This window comes from Saccostrea cucullata, unplaced genomic scaffold (assembly GCF_032062105.1).
Source record: "Saccostrea cucullata isolate Sc308-1 unplaced genomic scaffold, CSIRO_AGI_Scuc_v1 ctg1330, whole genome shotgun sequence".
In the NCBI taxonomy this organism is placed as follows: Eukaryota; Metazoa; Mollusca; class Bivalvia; order Ostreida; family Ostreidae; genus Saccostrea; species Saccostrea cuccullata.
The window spans coordinates 21,405-42,018 of record NW_026940177.1 but is presented as its reverse complement, the minus strand read 5'-3'; the positions used below and the strand labels follow the sequence as shown (position 1 = coordinate 42,018).

At 32.5% G+C, this 20,614-nt stretch overlaps 2 protein-coding genes across 2 annotated transcripts; both read right to left on the bottom strand.

The window, feature by feature from the left end:
• Positions 1 to 726: 726 nt before the first annotated feature.
• Positions 727 to 10,879, bottom strand: LOC134254903 (uncharacterized). Its single transcript, XM_062737433.1, has 7 exons — positions 10,684 to 10,879; positions 9,699 to 9,846; positions 8,434 to 8,808; positions 2,431 to 2,535; positions 2,063 to 2,147; positions 1,681 to 1,868; positions 727 to 773 (listed from the first exon to the last, which is right to left on the bottom strand). Exons 1-7 carry the CDS (start codon positions 10,777 to 10,779, stop codon positions 727 to 729), a joined length of 1,044 nt encoding a protein of 347 aa, XP_062593417.1. The 5' UTR covers positions 10,780 to 10,879.
• A 2,673-nt stretch (positions 10,880 to 13,552) lies between these two features.
• On the bottom strand, positions 13,553 to 15,576 carry LOC134254905 (arginine-hydroxylase NDUFAF5, mitochondrial-like). The gene is made up of 3 exons (XM_062737435.1): positions 15,499 to 15,576; positions 15,222 to 15,301; positions 13,553 to 13,736 (listed from the first exon to the last, which is right to left on the bottom strand). The coding sequence occupies exons 1-3, from the start codon at positions 15,542 to 15,544 to the stop codon at positions 13,605 to 13,607; spliced, it is 258 nt and encodes an 85-aa protein (XP_062593419.1). The 5' UTR covers positions 15,545 to 15,576; the 3' UTR covers positions 13,553 to 13,604.
• Positions 15,577 to 20,614: the final 5,038 nt, after the last annotated feature.

The following is a 20,614-nucleotide window of genomic DNA, read 5'->3' as shown; positions in this document are numbered from 1 at the left end:
TGGTAGAAAAATTTTTTTTTTTTTTTTTTTTTGGGGGGGGGGGGGGGGTTAGAATTTTCAATATTACATTTTCACATGCAAATATAATAGATGTGCATCGTGGAATACGGTTAATTACCGTCTTCCTTGGAAGACGGTATTGTATAGTTGAAGTTTTTTACAGTCTTCGGACTATGCACTTCCTCTTTTTTGTGATTGGTAGAAATTGCATGATGAGAAAATTTTCAATTATTTCATTGGTTGAAATGCTGTTCAAGGCAAGGGAGATAACTTTCTAATGATCTATTTTTCGTACGATTTAACAATTTTGCAAGATTTCCAATCTTAAAAAAATGACAAAACGAACAACAAAATCAGCAGTAAGTATTTCTTAATAACATGATATTTTTTATAGCAATAAATAAAAAGGTCTCTTCAATTTCATTATAAATAAAATTTGATAGTTATTGCTTGCAGGCTTTACAATTTGTTATTATTCTTTTCCCCTTTCTTGTTTGAAGAGTGAATAAGAATCAGCCGAGGTTTGCCGAAAGATCTCGGCCAGTCAAAGTTTACGGAGATGACCGAGCGACAACCGTGGTAGGGCTTATGCCCGTAAAAAGCTAATTTAGAAATACAAAATCAAGAAATTCAAAAGAATTATAGATCTGTTTACTGTTTAAAATTGTTGCTAAAGACGGTAAGCTTTTTTGAAAAGCTCTACTTGTATGAGTGTTGCAATTGTTCTCATGATTTTGAATCATGTTCCTCTTCAAATGCTCCATCTGGACCAGCTATTACAAATAAAAGAAATATACATAGCAAAATAAATACAGATCAAATTTACTGATCAAAATGCATGATTCAGAATGAAAATATTTATTTACAATTGAAAAATAAATATTTTGTATAAATATATTTATTGATTCATATCTGACAGATAAACGGATTCATCCCTAGAGGAGTAATTATAATCTATGAAAAATCCAGTAAGGTTTTTAGAGATTAGTAAAATATTATAATAACAATAAATATGAAATACACTTACATTTCTGAAAAAAAAAACTTTTTCACAGTAGCAAACAAAACAAGAAGTATATTTAAACCCACTACATCTTAGACCGGTAGCTTTATTAATTTTTACATCGTTTACCAAATATATTAGTTTGTTTTTAATATTGTTAATTATTGATGAAGAATCTAATTAACTTACTAGTAATAATCTACATTACTAATAGGGAGATCCCAAAAAAACCAAATCCGACTTCTTGAGCAAATGACTGTGGGATATCGCTAGTTTTAAGATAACAATATAACATAAGGATGTATAAGTAAAGGACCATAAATAAATAATGTTAAAATACATATTAAAACATAAGAATCACCAAGTAATTATTTACACAATAGTATTTAACTATTGCAGGGGGATCTAAAAGCCAAAAAATAAAAATTAAGGTGGCTTTCTAAAATGTCGTTTTCATCGGAGATTATAGATACGCATGAACACACAAACGCCTTCCTTTTTTTCTTTCTTCTTTATATATCGTTTCGCCTAAACAATCGTTTCAGATGAATTTAAGCCACTGGAATCGTTTCCTTCTTCAATGACATTGGAATGTTTTCTAGCTTCTATTGATTTTCTTTCGTTAACATTTGATTTATTAAACAAATGCAAAAAGAAGCTTCCCCTGGAATAATTACTCCTTTGCCCATTGACATGAGATCGGCGTTTTGAGGTTGCATCGTAAACCCCTTCAGAGAGATCTTTATATGGATTCTCATCGCTCTCGTCAAATGGAATGGTGTCATATTCATTATCAATACCGAAAACTGTTTTTCTGGAGACAGGTCGACGATCATTGGCTTCTTTTGAGGTTCTCGAGCTCTTTCTATAAGAGTAAAAAAATGTTAGAATGCTTTTGAAAGACCATACAATATTGACATCATCTGCTTTTTATTTTTAAATGTTTCTTTTTCATGTGATTATATGAACTAACAAGGAAAAGTTGTGGTAATTGCATCATTGATAATAACAGTTACTGAAATAAAAGAAAAATATGATTTATATTAATGTGTTTCTTACTTTTTCTGTCTAAATCGCTTGACTGCTAGAACACCCACAATTATTATCGTCACTTCCACCACTCCGATTCCCATCATCAGTAGCACTGATTAAGACGATTATAACGATAAATTACAATCGTGAAATTGTATATTTCAGAAAGGTTCACAATAATAAACGTATAATTATAAGCTATCAACAGAAAATAATTAGGATCGTTTCCATTCCTAAAATCAAAGTAATTTTCAGAAATAGATTTTAATTCACAAAAAAAAATTAAAATTGAAAGTTTTTATATGAAATAAAAAGTAGAATAGAATGGAAAATATAGATATCTTAACATTCAATAATTCAAGGACGCTTCAGAGTCAACTAATCAATTTTCAAACCAATTTCCTGATTGATCGGTATAGATTCAGTAGTGGACGTTTCAGTGCTCAGCTTTATGCTTGATGATATTGGTTCCTCTGGTGATGTAGCACTTTGCGAGGAGCCTACAAGAGCAGCAATTATTAAGAGATATTCTTTCTAAATTTTGATATAGAGGTTAAGCTTGTTAGAATCGCCATTTTTATTGGATGTTGTATTAATGTTTAAGTATAATTTGATTAAGTTTACCAATACTAATAATGACCTTAAAGAAACTGTAGAAAATTTTTATATATTACTTTGAAATAACTAGATATTAAAAACTTTGTATTCATCGGTCCCATCTGCCGTTAACTTTATGTATATTGATCGTTAAGGTATACGATGTACTCTGTTGTCAAATTAAATATAAAAACAAAGACCTAATGAATGTTATGTTTCATGTCAGACAATATACGACTGTAAACAGGAGGTTAAATAATCGGCATTTGGCCTTTTAACTTTTAAGAAGACTTTTTAAAAGTACGATGGAATATATAATATTGAATATTTTTATGATTAAGAATGTAGCATCTTGACCTTTGTAAGAAAAGAATAGGTGGACTTAGCGCCCTATTTTGGATCTTTTTGCGGACCCTCTACTTAATGAAGAGATTCCAAAATATATTACAAACAATGGAAAAGGCTACGTATACTTGGTTATATTAAGTGGAACATTTGTACAAATTCAGTGCCCTGTTTCCATGTATCAAAATTGAAGCAACGATACACAAGTGTCGTTTTCCGGAATTTGACATGTACCCGTACGTAGTGGTTTTTAGGTCACATAATCAGTATTTATAGGAGGCGGGGCTATCGATTGGAGTCATTGTTGACATCTCTCTCTCTCTCCCTCTCTCTCCAAAAAATCGAATACGCGTTTAGCATATTACCGTGATGTCAATATGAAGTTATTTAAAAAGTTTGATGACACGCAAAATGAAAACAAAATTTAATTTGATAAATTCTGAAAACAGCAACCAAACGCGCTCATAGACGTGATTTAGAACGAGGTCAGGTAGAAGAATACAATGTAACTGTTTTCACGAATACACACGCAGGTGGACATCACGTGATGAATTGTAATATTTAACAGGTCAATCGCAGTCATAACAATGGAAGCGAGAAGTTTATTTTGAATATGTTTTTGGTTAAATTAAGTGTGGGCGCACCTTTGTCGGCACTTCTCCTTTTAATGTGACATTATTTTGTTCAATATACAACTACAGTTTTCTTAAGATCAGCCGACAAACATGCGCTTACTATGTATTCAGACGATGAAAAACGCGTGACCCTGATTATCTATTGATATTCAAGAAATCTTTAGGCACCATGCCGTTGATATTTATTAAGTTTACCTAGAAAAGATCGTTTTAAATTCCCATCTGTACCATGAATACACGGTTAAGATATTGGGTGTTTATACAATAGAAAAAAATAAACATTTTATGAAACTTAAATTTACGGATTGGCCAGCCATTCTTTCAGAAAACAACGTGTTGATTATGAATTATTTTTTTTACGTCTACCAACAGTTTTCTATTTAAAGTGCTTTTTAGGCAATATCCATGACCACAAAAACTTGTTAGTCAATAATTTCCCATTTGAGACATTGTTCATACGTAGAACATGCTCTTGTGTATCCATTCAACTGATAGATATAAACACCGTAGGCAGGTGATAAAGGTATATTGCTGCATGAGTAAGGGAAGTTAACGATTGATTGATTGATTAATTGATTGTTTGTTGTTTAACGTCCCTCTCGAGAATTTTTCACTCATATGGAGACGTCACCGTATGCCGATGATGGGGCTTCAAATTTTGACCTTTCCTCGATCGGCACTCAGGGTCATTGAGCAGTGAGGGATCTTTATCGTGCCAACGCCTGCCTCTGACACGGGGCCTCGGTTTTAAAGGTCTCATCCGAAGGACCCGCAACTTTCACTTCAAAGTGCCGAGCGCATGGCGAAGAAACAGTTGCGAACCATTTTAACGAGGAGGTCAGTCGCGGCCGAGATACGAACTCACGACCTCTCGATCACGGAGCGAGCGCTCTACCGACTGAGCTACCGTGAACGGTAGTTTACAATTGAAAGTAGGGTGATTTATTTGTAATTTAGCATTAATATTATTTCTTGCAAACTATTCAAACATGAAACAGTTGTGATAAACTCTGTGATGTCCTTTATTTCAAGATCACCAGAACACCGGGATACTAGTATATCGTATCGACATAAGAATGGTAATAGTCATTTTTAATTAACAATACGTCGTCATATTATACTTGAATGTCGATTTGAAAGAAACAGCAGGTATTTTCTACTTTCAAGTATAAGCCTTTGTAGCCTCTGTTTTATACTGACATGCAAAAGAACACAATTTTCTTTATTTTTACACATTTTATTCTAGGACCCATTTGAATCATGCTGTTGATTTTTTGTAAAAATTTAATCATACATTTTCTCGTAAGAAAACTTAAACTGTCGATTAATTACTTGTGAATTTTCAATTCCGACTCTACGTATGTTATATTTTTACTTAATATTTTACTCAAATTTTCCATTATCAAATTGACTTACTAACTTAAAACAACAAAAAGGATATCTTTATTAAAAGTATTACACAAAGCAATAGATCAATTGATAATTCTAAAATGAGGCTCATTCTCAAGTCTGCTGTCTGATTTCACCATCTTCTTACAGGGGTCTGATAGGCCATATTTCAGACTATGTGGAAAAAAAATGTGCGGTTGAATTTCTTTCATATCATATATAAGGAGAGATTTTGTATCCTAAAACAAAATATCAAAGTTTCAGGAAATTGAATTTGAGGAAAAATTTGGCCTATCTATTGTATCCTACCTTAAATAAATATAAATTATTTTTACTATTTGTAATTTTATTTAGGACAAAAGACATTGGAAATGTAAATATTTGGTTATAAATGTGCATGTAAAGTAGGCGCTTATCCACTTTACGCAAACTTGTAGTACTTGAAGTCTATATAATCAAATGTTGAGAGCAAAAAGGAACTGATTGTAGGTTTTAATAAGTGGTAGCTGGTATTTCAAGTATTAAATGACCCTGCAGTGCATTCAGTTTTACAATGGGGGTGTTATTGGCCATTTGTGACGGTTCATTTTGTCTCCTTACATATGTACCTTTGGTGGTGACAATAAGTACCTATCCTCGAGCTCACTGTTCATATTGCCATCAATCAGACAAGTTTGCACAGATAGCAATATGTGCGAATTGAGCGACAAAGTTTGCCTTTCATAGTGATACATATTGTGATTGGCGACGATAAATTCTTAAATCAAACATTCACATGCATAAACATAATTCAGCAACCATTAAACATGTTAAATGTTGGGCATCAATATGTATAGTGAGGACAGGCACATACGTCTCCGGCGACAGTAAGCATATAATTATTTTTTTAGCCGACGACTTATACCGGTATTTTGATGACTCGTACAGTGTGTAGGAGGACTACATGTAAATTTAGCGTTTCTGTAATTTCCTTTCTAAACTCTATGAAAATAGGTACTTTGTCCTTTTACCGATATCTACAACTTAAAAAAGTAATTGTGTTTATTTCATCTCTACCTATATTTTCTATACATACATGTATGAACGTATTAATCGTTTGACTCCGCATAAGGTACTTGTTATATATATATATATATATATACTTGATTAAAAAATGCAGCACTTATGTATGTTTACCAATGTATTTCCATTTCATTTTATATTCAATACTTCTATTTCCGTCAGTCAGTTTCCTTTCAATAAAGTTATGTTGTGTACATTATTAACGAATTTTATCAATTCAAGATTATAAAAGTATTAGCCATGTGGAATTTCTGGGGTGTAAATTTTCGTTGTTTTCAAGGAATGGAGAGCCCCGCGAAATCAATTCCCCAGAAACCAATTTTTTTTTTCCTTTAAACTTAAAGATTTTATACTTACCTCGTCATTGGTCATTTGCAAAATTATTTTGTTAAAACCTATTCTGATTGCACACACAAGTACTCTGAAGTTGACATCAAGAAGATGCTTGAGTTTCTGATTGACAATATCTATGTGGTTTTTGGAGACCAGGTATTCCAACAATCTATTGGAATTCCAATGGGTACAAATTGCGCTCCGTTATTAGCAGACTTATTTTTATATTCATATGAAGCAGAATTTATGCAGAGTCTTATGCGTGAAAAGAAGAAAACACTTGCTGTGGCCTTCAACTCGACATTTAGATGTATCGACGAGGTGTTGTCAATTAATAATGATAATTTCCATCCCTACGTCGATACGATATATCCTGGTGAGCTTGAAATGAAAAATACCACAGAGTCCGACAATTCCGCTTTATATTTGGATATTTTACTTTAAAAAGACACTGATGGTAATCTAACAACAAGCTATTTGATAAACAGGGAGGTTTCTAGTATGCCGGTCCTCAGAATCACAAGACTGCGCATGAGCTGTTATTTCCCTTGCCGTTGCTATGCAGAATGTAAACAAACCGCAATTTCCCACTCGCTTCAACAAAACGCATCCGATCGAGTGATTAGAGTTAAGTTATATAATTTTTTTAAAATTGGGGTTGTTTTATAAATTTACTCTGAAATCTTTCTGACTTTGGGCTAATTCATGTAAATTTTGTCTTTTGTGACCAAAAACTTGCATGAATCGGCCTAATGTTGAATCGTGCCGACATAACCTAACGTAAGTTTATGAAATTTTTGCTTACAAAGAACCGGAATTTTTTATGAACGAAAGTTCGGATGAATCAATCTAGGTCTATTGTCCAAACATGACCGATTTTGAGTGCTAAGTTTAAGCAAGTTATTTTAATTTTTAAGCGACTTAACGTTTACTGCATCTCGATATACTGACCTCCTAATGTCCATATTCATAACATTTTTCTTTTCAAATTGATGATGATGCACAATTCGATCAATCAACGACTAGTAATTAGCTAACATTTGTTAAATCCATGTATATCTCACAAAAATCTCTCAATTTTAATAACATTGCACTTTGAGTCCTATCAGGCATTTTTTCATTAAGTCAAAACACAGGTGACGCATCTCATGAATATTTATGAGATTACGTCAAAATTTGATCACGTGACTACATTCCTAAACAACGCAAGATGGGGTTTTACTACCTAAACAAGTACGTTATTTTACGAAATCTTTAAATTCTCATTTAAAAAACTGTGTTTAAAAACCAGTTTTTTAAACCCAATTTTTCACAAAGAACACGAATTTGGGGTCAATTTTTCAATTTGTGGCTTCTTTTTCGATTTTGTTGATCGCTTATGCGATCGTCTATATAATGTAAACCGCCTTCGGCGGCACCTATTTTAGCGTCATTATATTTATTGGGACCGGTATACTAGAAGTGTCCCTGATAAATGTGATGACTTTAACTTTTCTATTGTCAACTTCCCTTACTTATGCAGCAATATACCTTAATCACCTGCATACGGAGTATATATATCTCAGTTGATTCGATACGCAGGAGCATCCTCTACGTATGAACAATTTCTTAAACGAGGTAAATTATTGACAAGCAAGTTGATGAAACAAGAGTATCAGCAGTCTCGTTTAAAGTCACCATTTCTTAAGTTCTATGGTCGATACTATGACCTTGTCAGCAAATACAATTTATCATTGATTCAAATGCTAAGTGACGTTTTTCATACCAATTGTTAGTCCATTACTTATACACTGAATTGACGACGGATTTTTTCCGTTAATTCCTGATCATGACAACGAGCACACGGCGGGTCTGACCGGTCGACAAGGGATGCTCACTCCTCCATGGCACCTGATCCCACCTCAGATGTTTCGGAGGTTTGCTCTGCTCTTATTTTGTATATTGTTTTATGGACTTTGAGATTGAATACTGTTCGTTATCTCAATATCCTTATAGTGTTGTATTGATATATGCGCGCTCTCTCTCTCTCTCTCTTACCAGAAGTTATTATTACGGGTGCGGATATTGAAGTTTTGTATATCACTGTTGTTGAGTGCGGTGGTTGCGATGAAGTGTATAAAGTTGGTGTAGAACTCAGAGCTTCGCTCATAATCACTTTTGGCGTTGTTGGTTTAGTGGCTTTCCAATTGGAGAAAACTGTTGAAATGTTTGTTTCTCTTGACTTTTTTGTTGTAACTACTGTGATTGTTGCTGTTTTTGTTGAACGAATTATTTCTTTATTTCCGATCTTTGTTCTCTGAGGAAATGAATCTTTTGTTTTCGTTGTCGTTTTTGTCTCCGGTGCCATTGGTGTCTTTGACATTGGTGATGGAACTTTTGTCGACTTTGTTGATTTTGTTAATATCTTCGATACTGTTATTATATAAAAAAAAGAAATTCTCGTGCAAAATTATAAAGACGTCAAAGTAACAAACAGGAAATGAAAGCCATGTATGTCAAAGTTTAAATCAAACACACATAGAAAAAAAGTTAAAAGTAAATTGGGAAATAAACTTGCTTGGCAACGAAATCAAAGATCAAAGGGTTTCTCAGTAGCTTTGAACACGTTATAACCAAATTATTTATTTTCGAGTGAACTTTTGATTTTGATTTTTAATCATAACAACAAAACATTTGAGACAGACAAATGTTCGAATAGAGATATTACAAGATAGATCTGTCAAATTTCGTGTCGTAGCACAGATTAATCAATACATGTAGGTCATCAAAGTGTGCTTGGGTTCAACGTTTGAATATTCATCAGGATGCCATAATTACATGTATATAAAATATTATTTACATGTGTACTAGTATTTATTCATAACTATAGTTTAATACCAATTCAAATACGTTAAAGCTGGACTTAACGGTATATTGTAATTTATTTGGGTGATCCTTTATTATTACTTCAAGAAAACTTTTATTTCCTGGCTGTTCAGGCGCCTTGACAAATAAGGTCCTTCTAATTAAGTCAGTCATTTTTATTAAGTGAAAAGTCTACCTTTTCTAGAAGGTATATTAATGGTTAGATTTATCCACCTATTAAATACATGATTTGATTTCAAAATTTTCAAATCATGAAACCATGTTTGAAATCTAATTGTTGTGAATATTTTAAACGTTTCAATTTTTATAAAAATTTGACCTGAAGTAATACATTAAATATTGAATTGTTTGCTTCATATAATATTGCAATATTTCTATCAAATTTCTGAAGAGGAAAAGTGAAACATTTTTTTTAAATTACCAAAAAAGACATTTACCTTTAAGACGTACCCGAAACCCTTTATCTGTAAGTCTGTCATGGTTAGAGAAGAAAATGATCATTAGTTTGTTTCCTCTTGCTATCCTATTTCTTGTTTGTTTCCCACATTGTTTAAAGAGTGTGAAGTCGGTAATGATTTCCTGAATCTATTATAATCAATGAAAAGTGTTATACATTGTAAAATGTTTATGAATTATCTCATAAAGCTTAAAATAAGAAACGAAAACAAATTAATAAACAAGGCAACACTATAATTATTTAAAAAACAAACGAAAACAAATTAATAAACAAGGCAACACTATAATTATTTAAAAAACAAATAAAAAATTAGACAATACAAATGGAAAATGTATAATGCAAATGAAAAATGATACAGTTCAAATGAAAATTTATATCGTGGCAATACAAACATGAAATTATACAATACAAATAAAAAATATACAAAAAAATGAAAAATTATGCAATAAAAATGAAATTACAGATATATAATTCAAAAGAAAAAGGATAAAATATAATGGAAAATTATAGAACACAAATAAAATTTACAAGTATGCAAAACAAATGGAAAATCTTACAATGCAAATGGAAAATTATACATGTAGAATGCAAATAAAAATTTTACAATACAAATTGAAAAGATCGAATATTGCTACAATTGACATGCCAAAAGATCACTGTCTTTTGTGTTTATTCAATTTTAAAATAAAATCGTTCGAAATTAATTAAAATTAATTTTATTTTACAATTTCTGAATATTTAGTATACATGTATCTATGTTTACTTACAATTTTTTTTATTTCATTTAAAAAGGTTTTAGTTCATTTTCTATGGCTATTTTTATTTTATCATTTGTCGAAGAACACAGGCGCGCCTTCCCAAAAAGGTCCTATATATAGATTATAATTGCATAAAATTATTTTGTCTTCAGTTTTTGTTAGTGATATACATGTAGACCTCTTATAATATGAATTTAAATACTGAACCTGTAGGTAGTCATCGCATGCGTATCCTGGTGTATGGTGAATATCCATTTCTATCCTGATATATATCTCCTCTGTGACGTCAGGGGCTGTCACCATCCAAGTATAAATTGTGTTGCTTTCATAGTTTTTCTCTGGATATCCTGGTGATTTTATTGTTGTTTCTTCAGATATCTGGAGGTTTATTTCCTCTGGTATGGTACGAATACCGGAACAAATGTCTTAAACGTAAAATAAAGTATATTCTTTGTGGTGTACCAAAAAACCATGTACTCTGAAATTTTCCGGAGAATATCTGTATACGGTCGGCATCTACGCTCCATTGCATTTCAACTGACCTTGTAATAGGTCGAACGTCTAGACGTTTGATTATCAATATTTTATAGTATTGAATTAAAGAAGCAGGGGATGTTCACTCCTCCATGGCACCTGATCCCACTTTTGATGTTTCGGAGGTCCGTTTTTGCTCTTCTCCTATTTTGTTTTGTTTTATGGAATTTTGATGTTGAATGCTGTTTGTTATCTCCATATGTTTCATATATAACTAAATTTCTTCAAGCAATTTGACCAAGAGGTGACGAAACTTAATGCTTTGTCGCTGTTTCTAGCTAAGTAATACACGGGACAGAGCTTGCAGACTTAAATTTTGGAAGAAAAATACGTGTTCCAATTTTTATCGAATTAATAATAAGGTTAACATGTAAAAATGAGTAAAAGCTGTGTAGGTTTTTTGTTTAATGAAGATGATCAATCATTTTTCTCGAGCAAAATGATTGATCACTGCAAATTAACATTGATAAGTTACTATCATTCAAACATTAACGTAAATGAAGTTTGAAAATCATAAAATATATATGAAAATCTTTCTATACTTACTTAAACAGTTTGAAGCAACTACTGTCAGATAAAATAAATTTGTTATAAACATTTTCCAATAGTGGATATTTAACTTTTTATTATATTTTGCTGTTTCTAAAATATCAATGAAAGTTTGTTCAGGTCCGATTTATACTCTTAGAGGGGGAAATACTAGGAATTTGTTAACTGGTTAAACGGAAGAGGCGTCGCATTGAAGGTCGAATTGGTTTCGATATTTTTAAATCAAGCTTTAAATTGTGAAATGCATTGAAGAAACACCACATGTAAAACGTATCTGTTGGACTGCATTGCATTCCAAAACGTTGGAAATCCAAAATATTTAATTAAAAATAGCCCTGATCGAGCTGAAAAATGGTGCCAAATAAGTAGAAGGATAAGAGCTATGCATGAGTAAGATAGTCCTTAATTTTTAAATTTTATCACAGCAATTATTTATATTATCGATTCTTTTAATAACTATGTATTTTTATTTCATAAGTTTGTTATAATTGCATAGATAAAATATATGGAGATAACAAAGCAGGAGTATATCCAGCGTATCTAAATCTCAGTTTCCCGGCCTGATTGAAAGGGGAGCCAGGATCAGATGCTGTCGGTGCATAAAAGTCATTGCCAAAACAATTACATGTATTTGTTAAATATCTTTATCACAAAGTCCAGTACATGTATAACCTTTCAAAAACGTTTGAAGAATGTATCATATCAGTATATATAGTTCCAATGTCTTACCTACTAGTGCGTATTGAAAATAAACTGTTTTTTTATTTTTCCTGAGCTCATCATTTTTATGATGCAAGATAAGATGCAAAGAAATAAAAGTAAACAATCCTACATGTTCATTTAGACCAGCACCTGCAGTGAGGTCACATCAAGAGACTTCTTTTCATGTATGTTTTTCAAATAAATTTTACCTTTTATGAATACGCAAACAGACAACTAGTAATGGTGCATAATTAGTACCCATGAGAATTCCAACAGAGTGTAGACCTTGTCTCCAGCAAGCTACATAGGAATTTTCCAGTAGCTACTCAAGCTCTGTTTTTAGACTGAGCATGCTGAATTTAACATTGTCTCGTCATGGAGCTAATTGTTTTAATATTTACTCAAAATGGGTACAAAGAGCATGATATACGTGATTCATGCATTTTATTGTTTAACAAATAAGTCATTCAGAGAGATCAGAAAATAGATGAACACAGATTGAATATAAGATTTATAGATTTATTCGGTTATGTCAATTTCAATAAATATACATTATACACTTTAATTTTTGTTTGTTATGCTGACATTTTATTTATCTTTGTTAACTGTCTTGACTGCATTGTGTTTGTTATTTTTCCTATCTGTGTTATTTGCCTTTGTTAACTGTCTTGACTGCATTATGTTTGTTATTTATCCTATCTGTGTTATTTATCTTTGTTAACTGTCCTGATTGCATTATTTATGTTATTTATCCTATCTGTGTTATTTATCTTTGTTAACTGTCTTGACTGCATTATGTTTGTTATTTATGTTATCTGTGTTATTCAAATCTTTGTTAACTGTCTTGACTGCATTATGTTTGTTATTTATCCTATCTGTGTTATTTATCTTTGTTAACTATCCTGATTGCATTATCTATGTTATTTATCCTATCTGTGTTATTTATCTTTGTTAACTGTCTTGACTGCATTATTTATGTTATTTTTCCTATCTGTGTTATTTATCTTTGTTAACTGTCTTGACTGTATATTTTTGTTATTTTTCCTATCTGTGTTATTTATCTTTGTTAACTGTCTTGACTGCATTATTTATGTTATTTTTCCTACCTGTGTTATTTATCTTTGTTAACTGTCTTGACTGCATTATTTATGTTATTAATCCTACCTGTGTTATTTATCTTTGTTAACTGTCTTGACTGCATTATGTTTGTTATTTATCCTATCTGTGTTATTTATCTTTGTTAACTGTCTTGACTGCATTATGTTTGTTATTTATCCTATCTGTGTTATTTATCTTTGTTAACTGTCCTGACTGCATTATGTTTGTTATTTATCCTGTCTGTGTTATTTGTCTTTCTTTGGGTTTATCTCTGTATCCAGTTCCTCTGTTTGTGATCTCATTTCCTTGGTTAACTCATCAATTTTATCAATATCCTTCAGAGAAAACTGGGCTGATCCTCTTTGTAATGGTTTGGGCTGAAAAATGGACGACATGAGAAATTAACTTTGTGAACTACATGTATGTGCAGCAATAGATATGTGAGAAGTATACACGTCAATAAAGCTTCAAAACCTTGAATGGATATTCAGTGAATTTTTAAATTAATTGAGAAAAAAGTTGAAAATGTGATCAGTTAAAAGATGGATATACAGATAGACAGCAAGTCAGACAGACACCTAATACAGGGTAATCAGAAAATCTCACTTCAGCTTTCAGCTCAAATGAGCTAAAATTTAACAAATAATTGCTGTTTGGAACTTTAACGAGGCCCTGCACTATTTGCACTGCGCATACATTTTAACGCAGCGTCAACTCAGGCACTTCACAGTACCCTTGACTGCCATCAAAATTGAACACAATAACGTCACAATTAAAATGACGTCAAATTGCACTAAAATGTTTCGCTGATCTTGCATACCTGGTAACTCTATATAGGCTGTACATGTTTTTAAAATACTAGTACATGTGTATTTCTATTATTTACACGTTGTTTTTTTTAAATTTTATATTAATAAACAACTTTGGAACATGATTTATTTTGATGTATCAATTTCTTGGTACAGATTCATTAATTTTATCTTGTTTTATTTCAATTTGTGAGTTTAAAAAAATACCTTTTACCTCCCCCTTTTTTTCCACGTATAACAACGTCGCGTGTTAAGAAAAAAAAATTAAGCATGGAGAGAAAATTATTTCAAAATGTAAGAATTATTTATTTTTCAGAAACTAATACAGGATTGCAATCATTTGTTGATTTTACGTGAACCCATGGCGACTTATTTTATATCTAGTTGGATAAAATAAATCCCAGTTTTGTGTTTTGATATGCCCCCTTTTCACTGCAATAAACGCTACCACCAAGTTTCTTTTCATTTTTTTAAGAAGAATGAACATTGCATGATATATGTGAAAAACAAAACATTTCATCATCTATTTTTTTTTTAAATTGTCAATTTCTTTGTTTATTGGAGACTTTTAGTATGTAATTGTGTACAAAACACGAAAAATGGTCCATATCTTGACAGTGCCCCCATTTGACTACAATAAAGGCAAGGTATCAAAAATTCATTCTAATTTTTCTTAGCATAATACATACAGATATATTTCCCAAAACTAAAAATTATTATCATTCTGTTTTCGTATTTTCAACTAGATCGGGCCTCGTGAAATACATGTACATATTAAACATTGTTTTCTAATAGTACTATGAACATTTTTCACTTCATATACTTCAAAATACTGAGAGAGGGAAAAAAGTGACTCCAGAGGCCATATTTTAATGAGCTCAGTAAGTGTCTGAGCCTGTATTATAAGAGGCATCATCTTTGTTAGACTCAGGATAAAGTTTGTTCCATGATAGATTTTGAAATGGTTTAATGGTTTCATTAACTAAGACTGGAACTGACCCAACCTGACACTTTGCATTATTAGAGATATAAAGGATTTATATATAATTTTACCTGAGAAGGATGCGGGGACCAACCAATGAAATGAACAATCTGAAAGGTAGCCTCCAGTCCATCCTCTGTGCTGTACATTTCTATTTTAAAAATTATCGTATAATTAGATTGAGACAGAGAGAGAGGGAATGTGGTGTGATTACATTAATTATGACAAGGAGAAAAGTTTCTTTTAAAGAAAGTCCAGAACACTTCATAACCATAAATTTATCATCAAGAAGATTTCATTCATTACATTTCTATTAAAGAAGATGAGCTTTTCCTAAAAGAATTTTACCTCTGTATTTTTTCTCAGCTAATTCTATTGTTTTAAGATGAAGCATGGGCCTCCTTTCCCAGACACAGTTATTTTCGGCCACGCAGTACAGTTAAGGTGCGCAATGGAAATATCGACTAAATTTTGTATTCAAAAATGTATTCGTAATCGGGATGGCGATTATTTTTAGTACATTGTTTATATCGGATAATTGTAATTATGATTAATAACTACATATCGAGGACGATTATATTTTATATTTAGATTGGTCACGTGATGCGGCAGTCAATTGTTTTAGCACAATTAGTGTCAATTAAATACATAATGTACAGAAAATATATTAATAAAATAGTGATGAAGACATTAAATTCAAGTTATTGGCCCATAGAATATCTGTAAATAATATTTTATTTAATTATAGAATACATATTTTGTTGAGAAAATATTACTTGATATGTCTCTCACTGCATACAAACTACGTCACGTTGTAAGATATGACGTCATATTGACAAGTGTATTGCGATCAGTGACATGTTTATAACTTGTTATGTGGGATTTAACCAACGACAAAACAACACGCTGTAGTAAGTTTTTATGTTGTTTAATGATTTCTTACTGGTAGAATTAGCAGATAAACTCATTTTGTGGTATTTTAAAGAAATGCTGTATGACGTATATTGTGTATGATGTCATAGTCAAGTTTTCCCGTACAAATTCGGCTCCGCCTCCTTTTTGTAACCTTAACTGTGCTGCGCATGCCTGAAATAAAATAAAATCATTATCTTAATGATACCAATGGACAGCTTTTACTGATGTAGCTAGCCTATGATAAATTTAGCAGAAGTATTTAATCTTTAAACATTGAATCATTATTGTATTAATACCAGAGTAACCAGATAGTTACGATAGATTTAGCAGAAGTAGGTAAGTTTTAAATGTTGGATTACCGCCTTGATACCTTTCAAATCCAGCATTAAGGATAACATGTTCTCATAAGTTGTTTTTATTTCATCAATATCCTGTAAAAGGGGAAAACTTGACTTTGGTTTGTCTTATTTTTGCAATGATATGAAATATTTTAGACACGTCTCTACTTAAACCTCGACCTTGACATCTTTTAAAAGTTATATATAGATAAAAATCTTTACCTATTAACAGAGGTACAGGAAAATATATATATCAAGTCCACAGGAACAGGTACTTGGGTCGTGGTTTATAAGTATGTATTATAAATATGTATAATGTACCTTATTGATATGTATATTTACATATCAATAAGGTACATTATACATATTTATAAACCACGACCTAAGTACCTGTGATCAAGTCTTGTATTTCAGAGGAACTTGGATTTATCATTTTATATGTACAAGTGGTAATGCATCTTATAGGATTCTTCCATATATATATATATATATATATATATATATATATATATATATATATATATATATATATATATATATATATATATATAATAGCACTAAAAAACCAACAACACTGTATATCCTAAATGTCGGATCTACCAAGTAGATACAAGGTCACGGATGGAAATTTATATAAAGCACTTAAAATGACCAACGACACGAACAATAAAAATTGTCAAATTTTCGGGACGCCCTGTCCCGTCCTCAGGACAAAGAAAAAAGTTAAAAAGTCATAAGAACAAGGGAAAAAGAGAAACAAAAACAACTAGCACTACTACTAAACTACTAAACACTAGATATTCACATACTTAATTACATGTTGAATTGTAAATTTTTAAGAACACTATAATTAAGAAAGAAATCCGGACCGCTATGAAATACGTCCGGTCTATCGGGTATGCTATGGTGAAGTGCGATTTACAAAATTGAACGAATTAATTATGCTAATTAATTACGACAATCAGCAAATCGCACATTGTTTCATTCTCTCAATATGGCGTACCTATACTTGATACTATCAAGTATAGGTACGCCATATTGAGAGAATGAAGTTGATAGAGAATCATCAAAGAAAAATGATACAGCAGGGATATTTTAAAATATGAATTACTTCAGTCTGTGCATCCAGAACTTTTCCTTGCTTTTTCTCTGAGCAACAGTTTCGTTGGTCATTTAAGTGCTTTATATAAATTTCCATCCCTGGCCTTGTATCTACTTGGTAGATCCGACATTTAGGATATACAGTGTTGTTGGTTTTTTAGTGCTTTATATATATATGGTATCAACGTCTATGAGACCTTAAATCCTATTGACTGTAGATCAGGACAATTCTATCTGCTTCCTAAAATACACAAAGAAGGCATGCCAGATCGCCCCATAGTCAGCGCAATTGGACACCCCACGGAGAAAATTTCTGAATTCATTGATTTACATCTCCGTCCACACGTAGAAAGTTTGCCATCCTATCTTAAGGACACTACGGACTACATTAACAAGACGCCCTCTACTGGCCTCCCAGATCATACCCTCCTCGTGACTATGGACGTCACATCTTTGTACACCAATATTCCGCACGATGAGGGTATCGAAGCCTGTAGAGAAGTCTGGGATAGTAGATCCATACAAGTTCCTTCTACCGAGTCCCTTGCTAAGCTACTTGAACATGTTCTCAAGTTCAACAACTTCATGTTTAATGGAGAACATTACCTGCAAGTTAATGGCACTGCTATGGGTACGAAAATGGCACCGTCTTATGCCAATGTCTTCATGGGCAGACTCGAACGCAACTTGTTACTTCAAGCATCATTTAGGCCTCATAGCTGGTTGCGTTTCATTGACGATATAGAGATGAAGTGGGTGGAATGTCGCGAGAACCTCAAGGCATTCATTACGTTTGCCAACACCTTTCATCAGTCGATCAAATTTACAGTAGACGTATCTAATTCGAAAAACGTATTCCTAGATACTACATCTACCCTGATTGATGGTGAAATCGAATTCAGTCTCCACACCAAACCCACAGACTTCCACCTATATCTTATGCCCACTAGCTGTCATCCCCCACACACTTTTAAGGGAGTGCCTAAGGGACTAGCCACCAGAATTCGACGCATCTGTTCGTCCCCTGCCTTATATCAGGAGCAAAGTGGTCTTCTTAAGTCCCACTTATGCAAAAGAGGCTACAATGCCCGCACCGTACAAACAGCTATTGATGAGATGGCGGAACATGACAGACAAAACCTATTACGCTACAAGGAAAAAGACAATAGCGACAGGGTCCCTCTGGTAACCACATACCATCCCGTCCTTAAGAACCTTAGCGGTATCCTTCAAAAGAACCTACCAATTCTCCATTCAAACAAACGAATGGCAGAGGTCTTTAAGGAACCCCCAATGGCTGCATACAGACGCCTCAGGAACCTAAAGGACAAGGTAGTAAGAACCAGACTGGACAACCCATTACCTAACGGGGGCTTTAAAACTTGCTCTGACAGGAGATGTCTTCTTTGCAAGCACAGCACTTACATAGACAGTTTTAACAGCCCTGTTACAGGCCGCAGCTACAAAATACTAGGGAATTTGTCCTGTCATACTGACAAGTGCATTTATCTCATCAGTTGCAAAGTTTGCTCCAAACAGTATGTTGGTGAAACAGGAGATCTCCGTAGGAGAGTCAATAACCACCGTTCGACCATTAGGACCAAAAAACTCAATGAACCCGTTGGGGAACATTTCATCCTTGAGGGTCACAAATGGGAGGACATGACAGTAGTGGTGATTGACCATAACCCAAGATGGACAGATGTTCAGAGGAAAAGCAAAGAAAAGTTCTGGATGCACAGATTGAAGTCATTCCGCCCAAATGGTATTAACAAATTGAATGACTTCACCAGAATGAACGTAAATTAGACCTAATTCCTGATCATACTAAACAAAATTATTCTCTCAATTTAGTGTAAACTCTACAGTTAATTTGCGCCACCAACTCTCGAACAACCCATAACTATGTATTGCTTACGCCTTTGTTAATTATTTATTTCCCGATAATAAGTCCTTAAATATTTCAAAATTAATAATTGATCACAATTCATATGTTTACATATCCCTACTATATGATTTTTCTTTCATTATTCTTTATTATGTACAGTTACGCCATTTGCGAGAATGAAACAATGTACGATTTACTGATTGTCGTAATTAATTAGCATAATTAATTCGTTCAATTATGTAAATAGCACTTCACCCGAGTATACCCTATAGACCGGACGCATTTCATAGCGGTCCGGATTTCTTTCTTTATTAGTGTTCTTAAAAATTTCCAATTCAACATGTAATTAAGTATGTAAATATGTAGTGTTTAGTAGTAGTGCTAGTTGTTTTTGTTTCTCTTTTTCCTTTGTTCTTATGACTTTTTAACTTTTTTCTTTGTCCTGAGGAAGGGACAGGGCGTCCCGAAAATTTGACAATTTTTATTGTTCGTGTCGTTGGTCATTTTTAGTGCTTTATATATATATATATATATATATATATATATATATATATATATATATATATATATATATATATATATATATATATATATGATCAATTATGGCTTTGTTATTCTTATGAAGAAGATTTATAAAGAATTTTCCTTTATATTCTATGTAAAACTTTGGTCGGCCATTGTGGCCCCACCCTACCCCCGGGGGTCATGATTTGAACAAACTTGAATCGACACTACCTGAGGATGCTTACATACAAATATGATCAATCATCGCTTTGTTATTCTTGAGAAGAAGATTTTTAAAGAATTTTCCTATACATTTCAAAGTAAATCTTTGGTCAGTGATTGTGGCCCAGCCTTACCCCCAGTGGTCATGATTTGAACAAACTTGAATCGACACTACTTGAGGATACTTCCATATAAGTATAATCAATCATGATTTTGTTATTCTTGAGAAGATTTTTACAGAATTTCCTTTATATTTTTATTTAAAACTTTGGTTGGCTATTGTGGCCCCATCCTACCCCCTGGGGTCACGATTTGAACAAACTTGAATCAACACTACCTGTGGATGCATCCATATAAATATGATCAATCATGGCTTTGTTATTCTTGAGAAGAAGGCTTTTTAAGAATTTTCCTATATATTTCTATGTAAAACTTTGGTCGGCCATTGTGGAGTCCTTCCCCCGGGGATCATGATTTGAACAAATTTGAATTGACA

What these genes read in the sequence shown, in the direction of transcription:
- LOC134254905 (XM_062737435.1), bottom strand. Translation starts at nt 15,544, where the DNA reads ATGCTTCATCTTAAAACAATAGAATTAGCTGAGAAAAAATACAGAG. An exon ending in AGCTGAGAAAAAATACAGAG is followed by an intron (nt 15,302 to 15,498) that starts GTAAAATTCTTT and finishes TTTTTAAAATAG; the next exon opens with AAATGTACAGCACAGAGGAT. An exon ending in GGTCCCCGCATCCTTCTCAG is followed by an intron (nt 13,737 to 15,221) that starts GTAAAATTATAT and finishes TCCATTTTTCAG; the next exon opens with CCCAAACCATTACAAAGAGG.
- LOC134254903 (XM_062737433.1), bottom strand. Translation starts at nt 10,779, where the DNA reads ATGGTGACAGCCCCTGACGTCACAGAGGAGATATATATCAGGATAGAA. An exon ending in ACCGATCAATCAGGAAATTG is followed by an intron (nt 2,148 to 2,430) that starts GTTTGAAAATTG and finishes CGTCTTAATCAG; the next exon opens with TGCTACTGATGATGGGAATC. An exon ending in TCATGTCAATGGGCAAAGGA is followed by an intron (nt 774 to 1,680) that starts GTAATTATTCCA and finishes TATTTGTAATAG; the next exon opens with CTGGTCCAGATGGAGCATTT.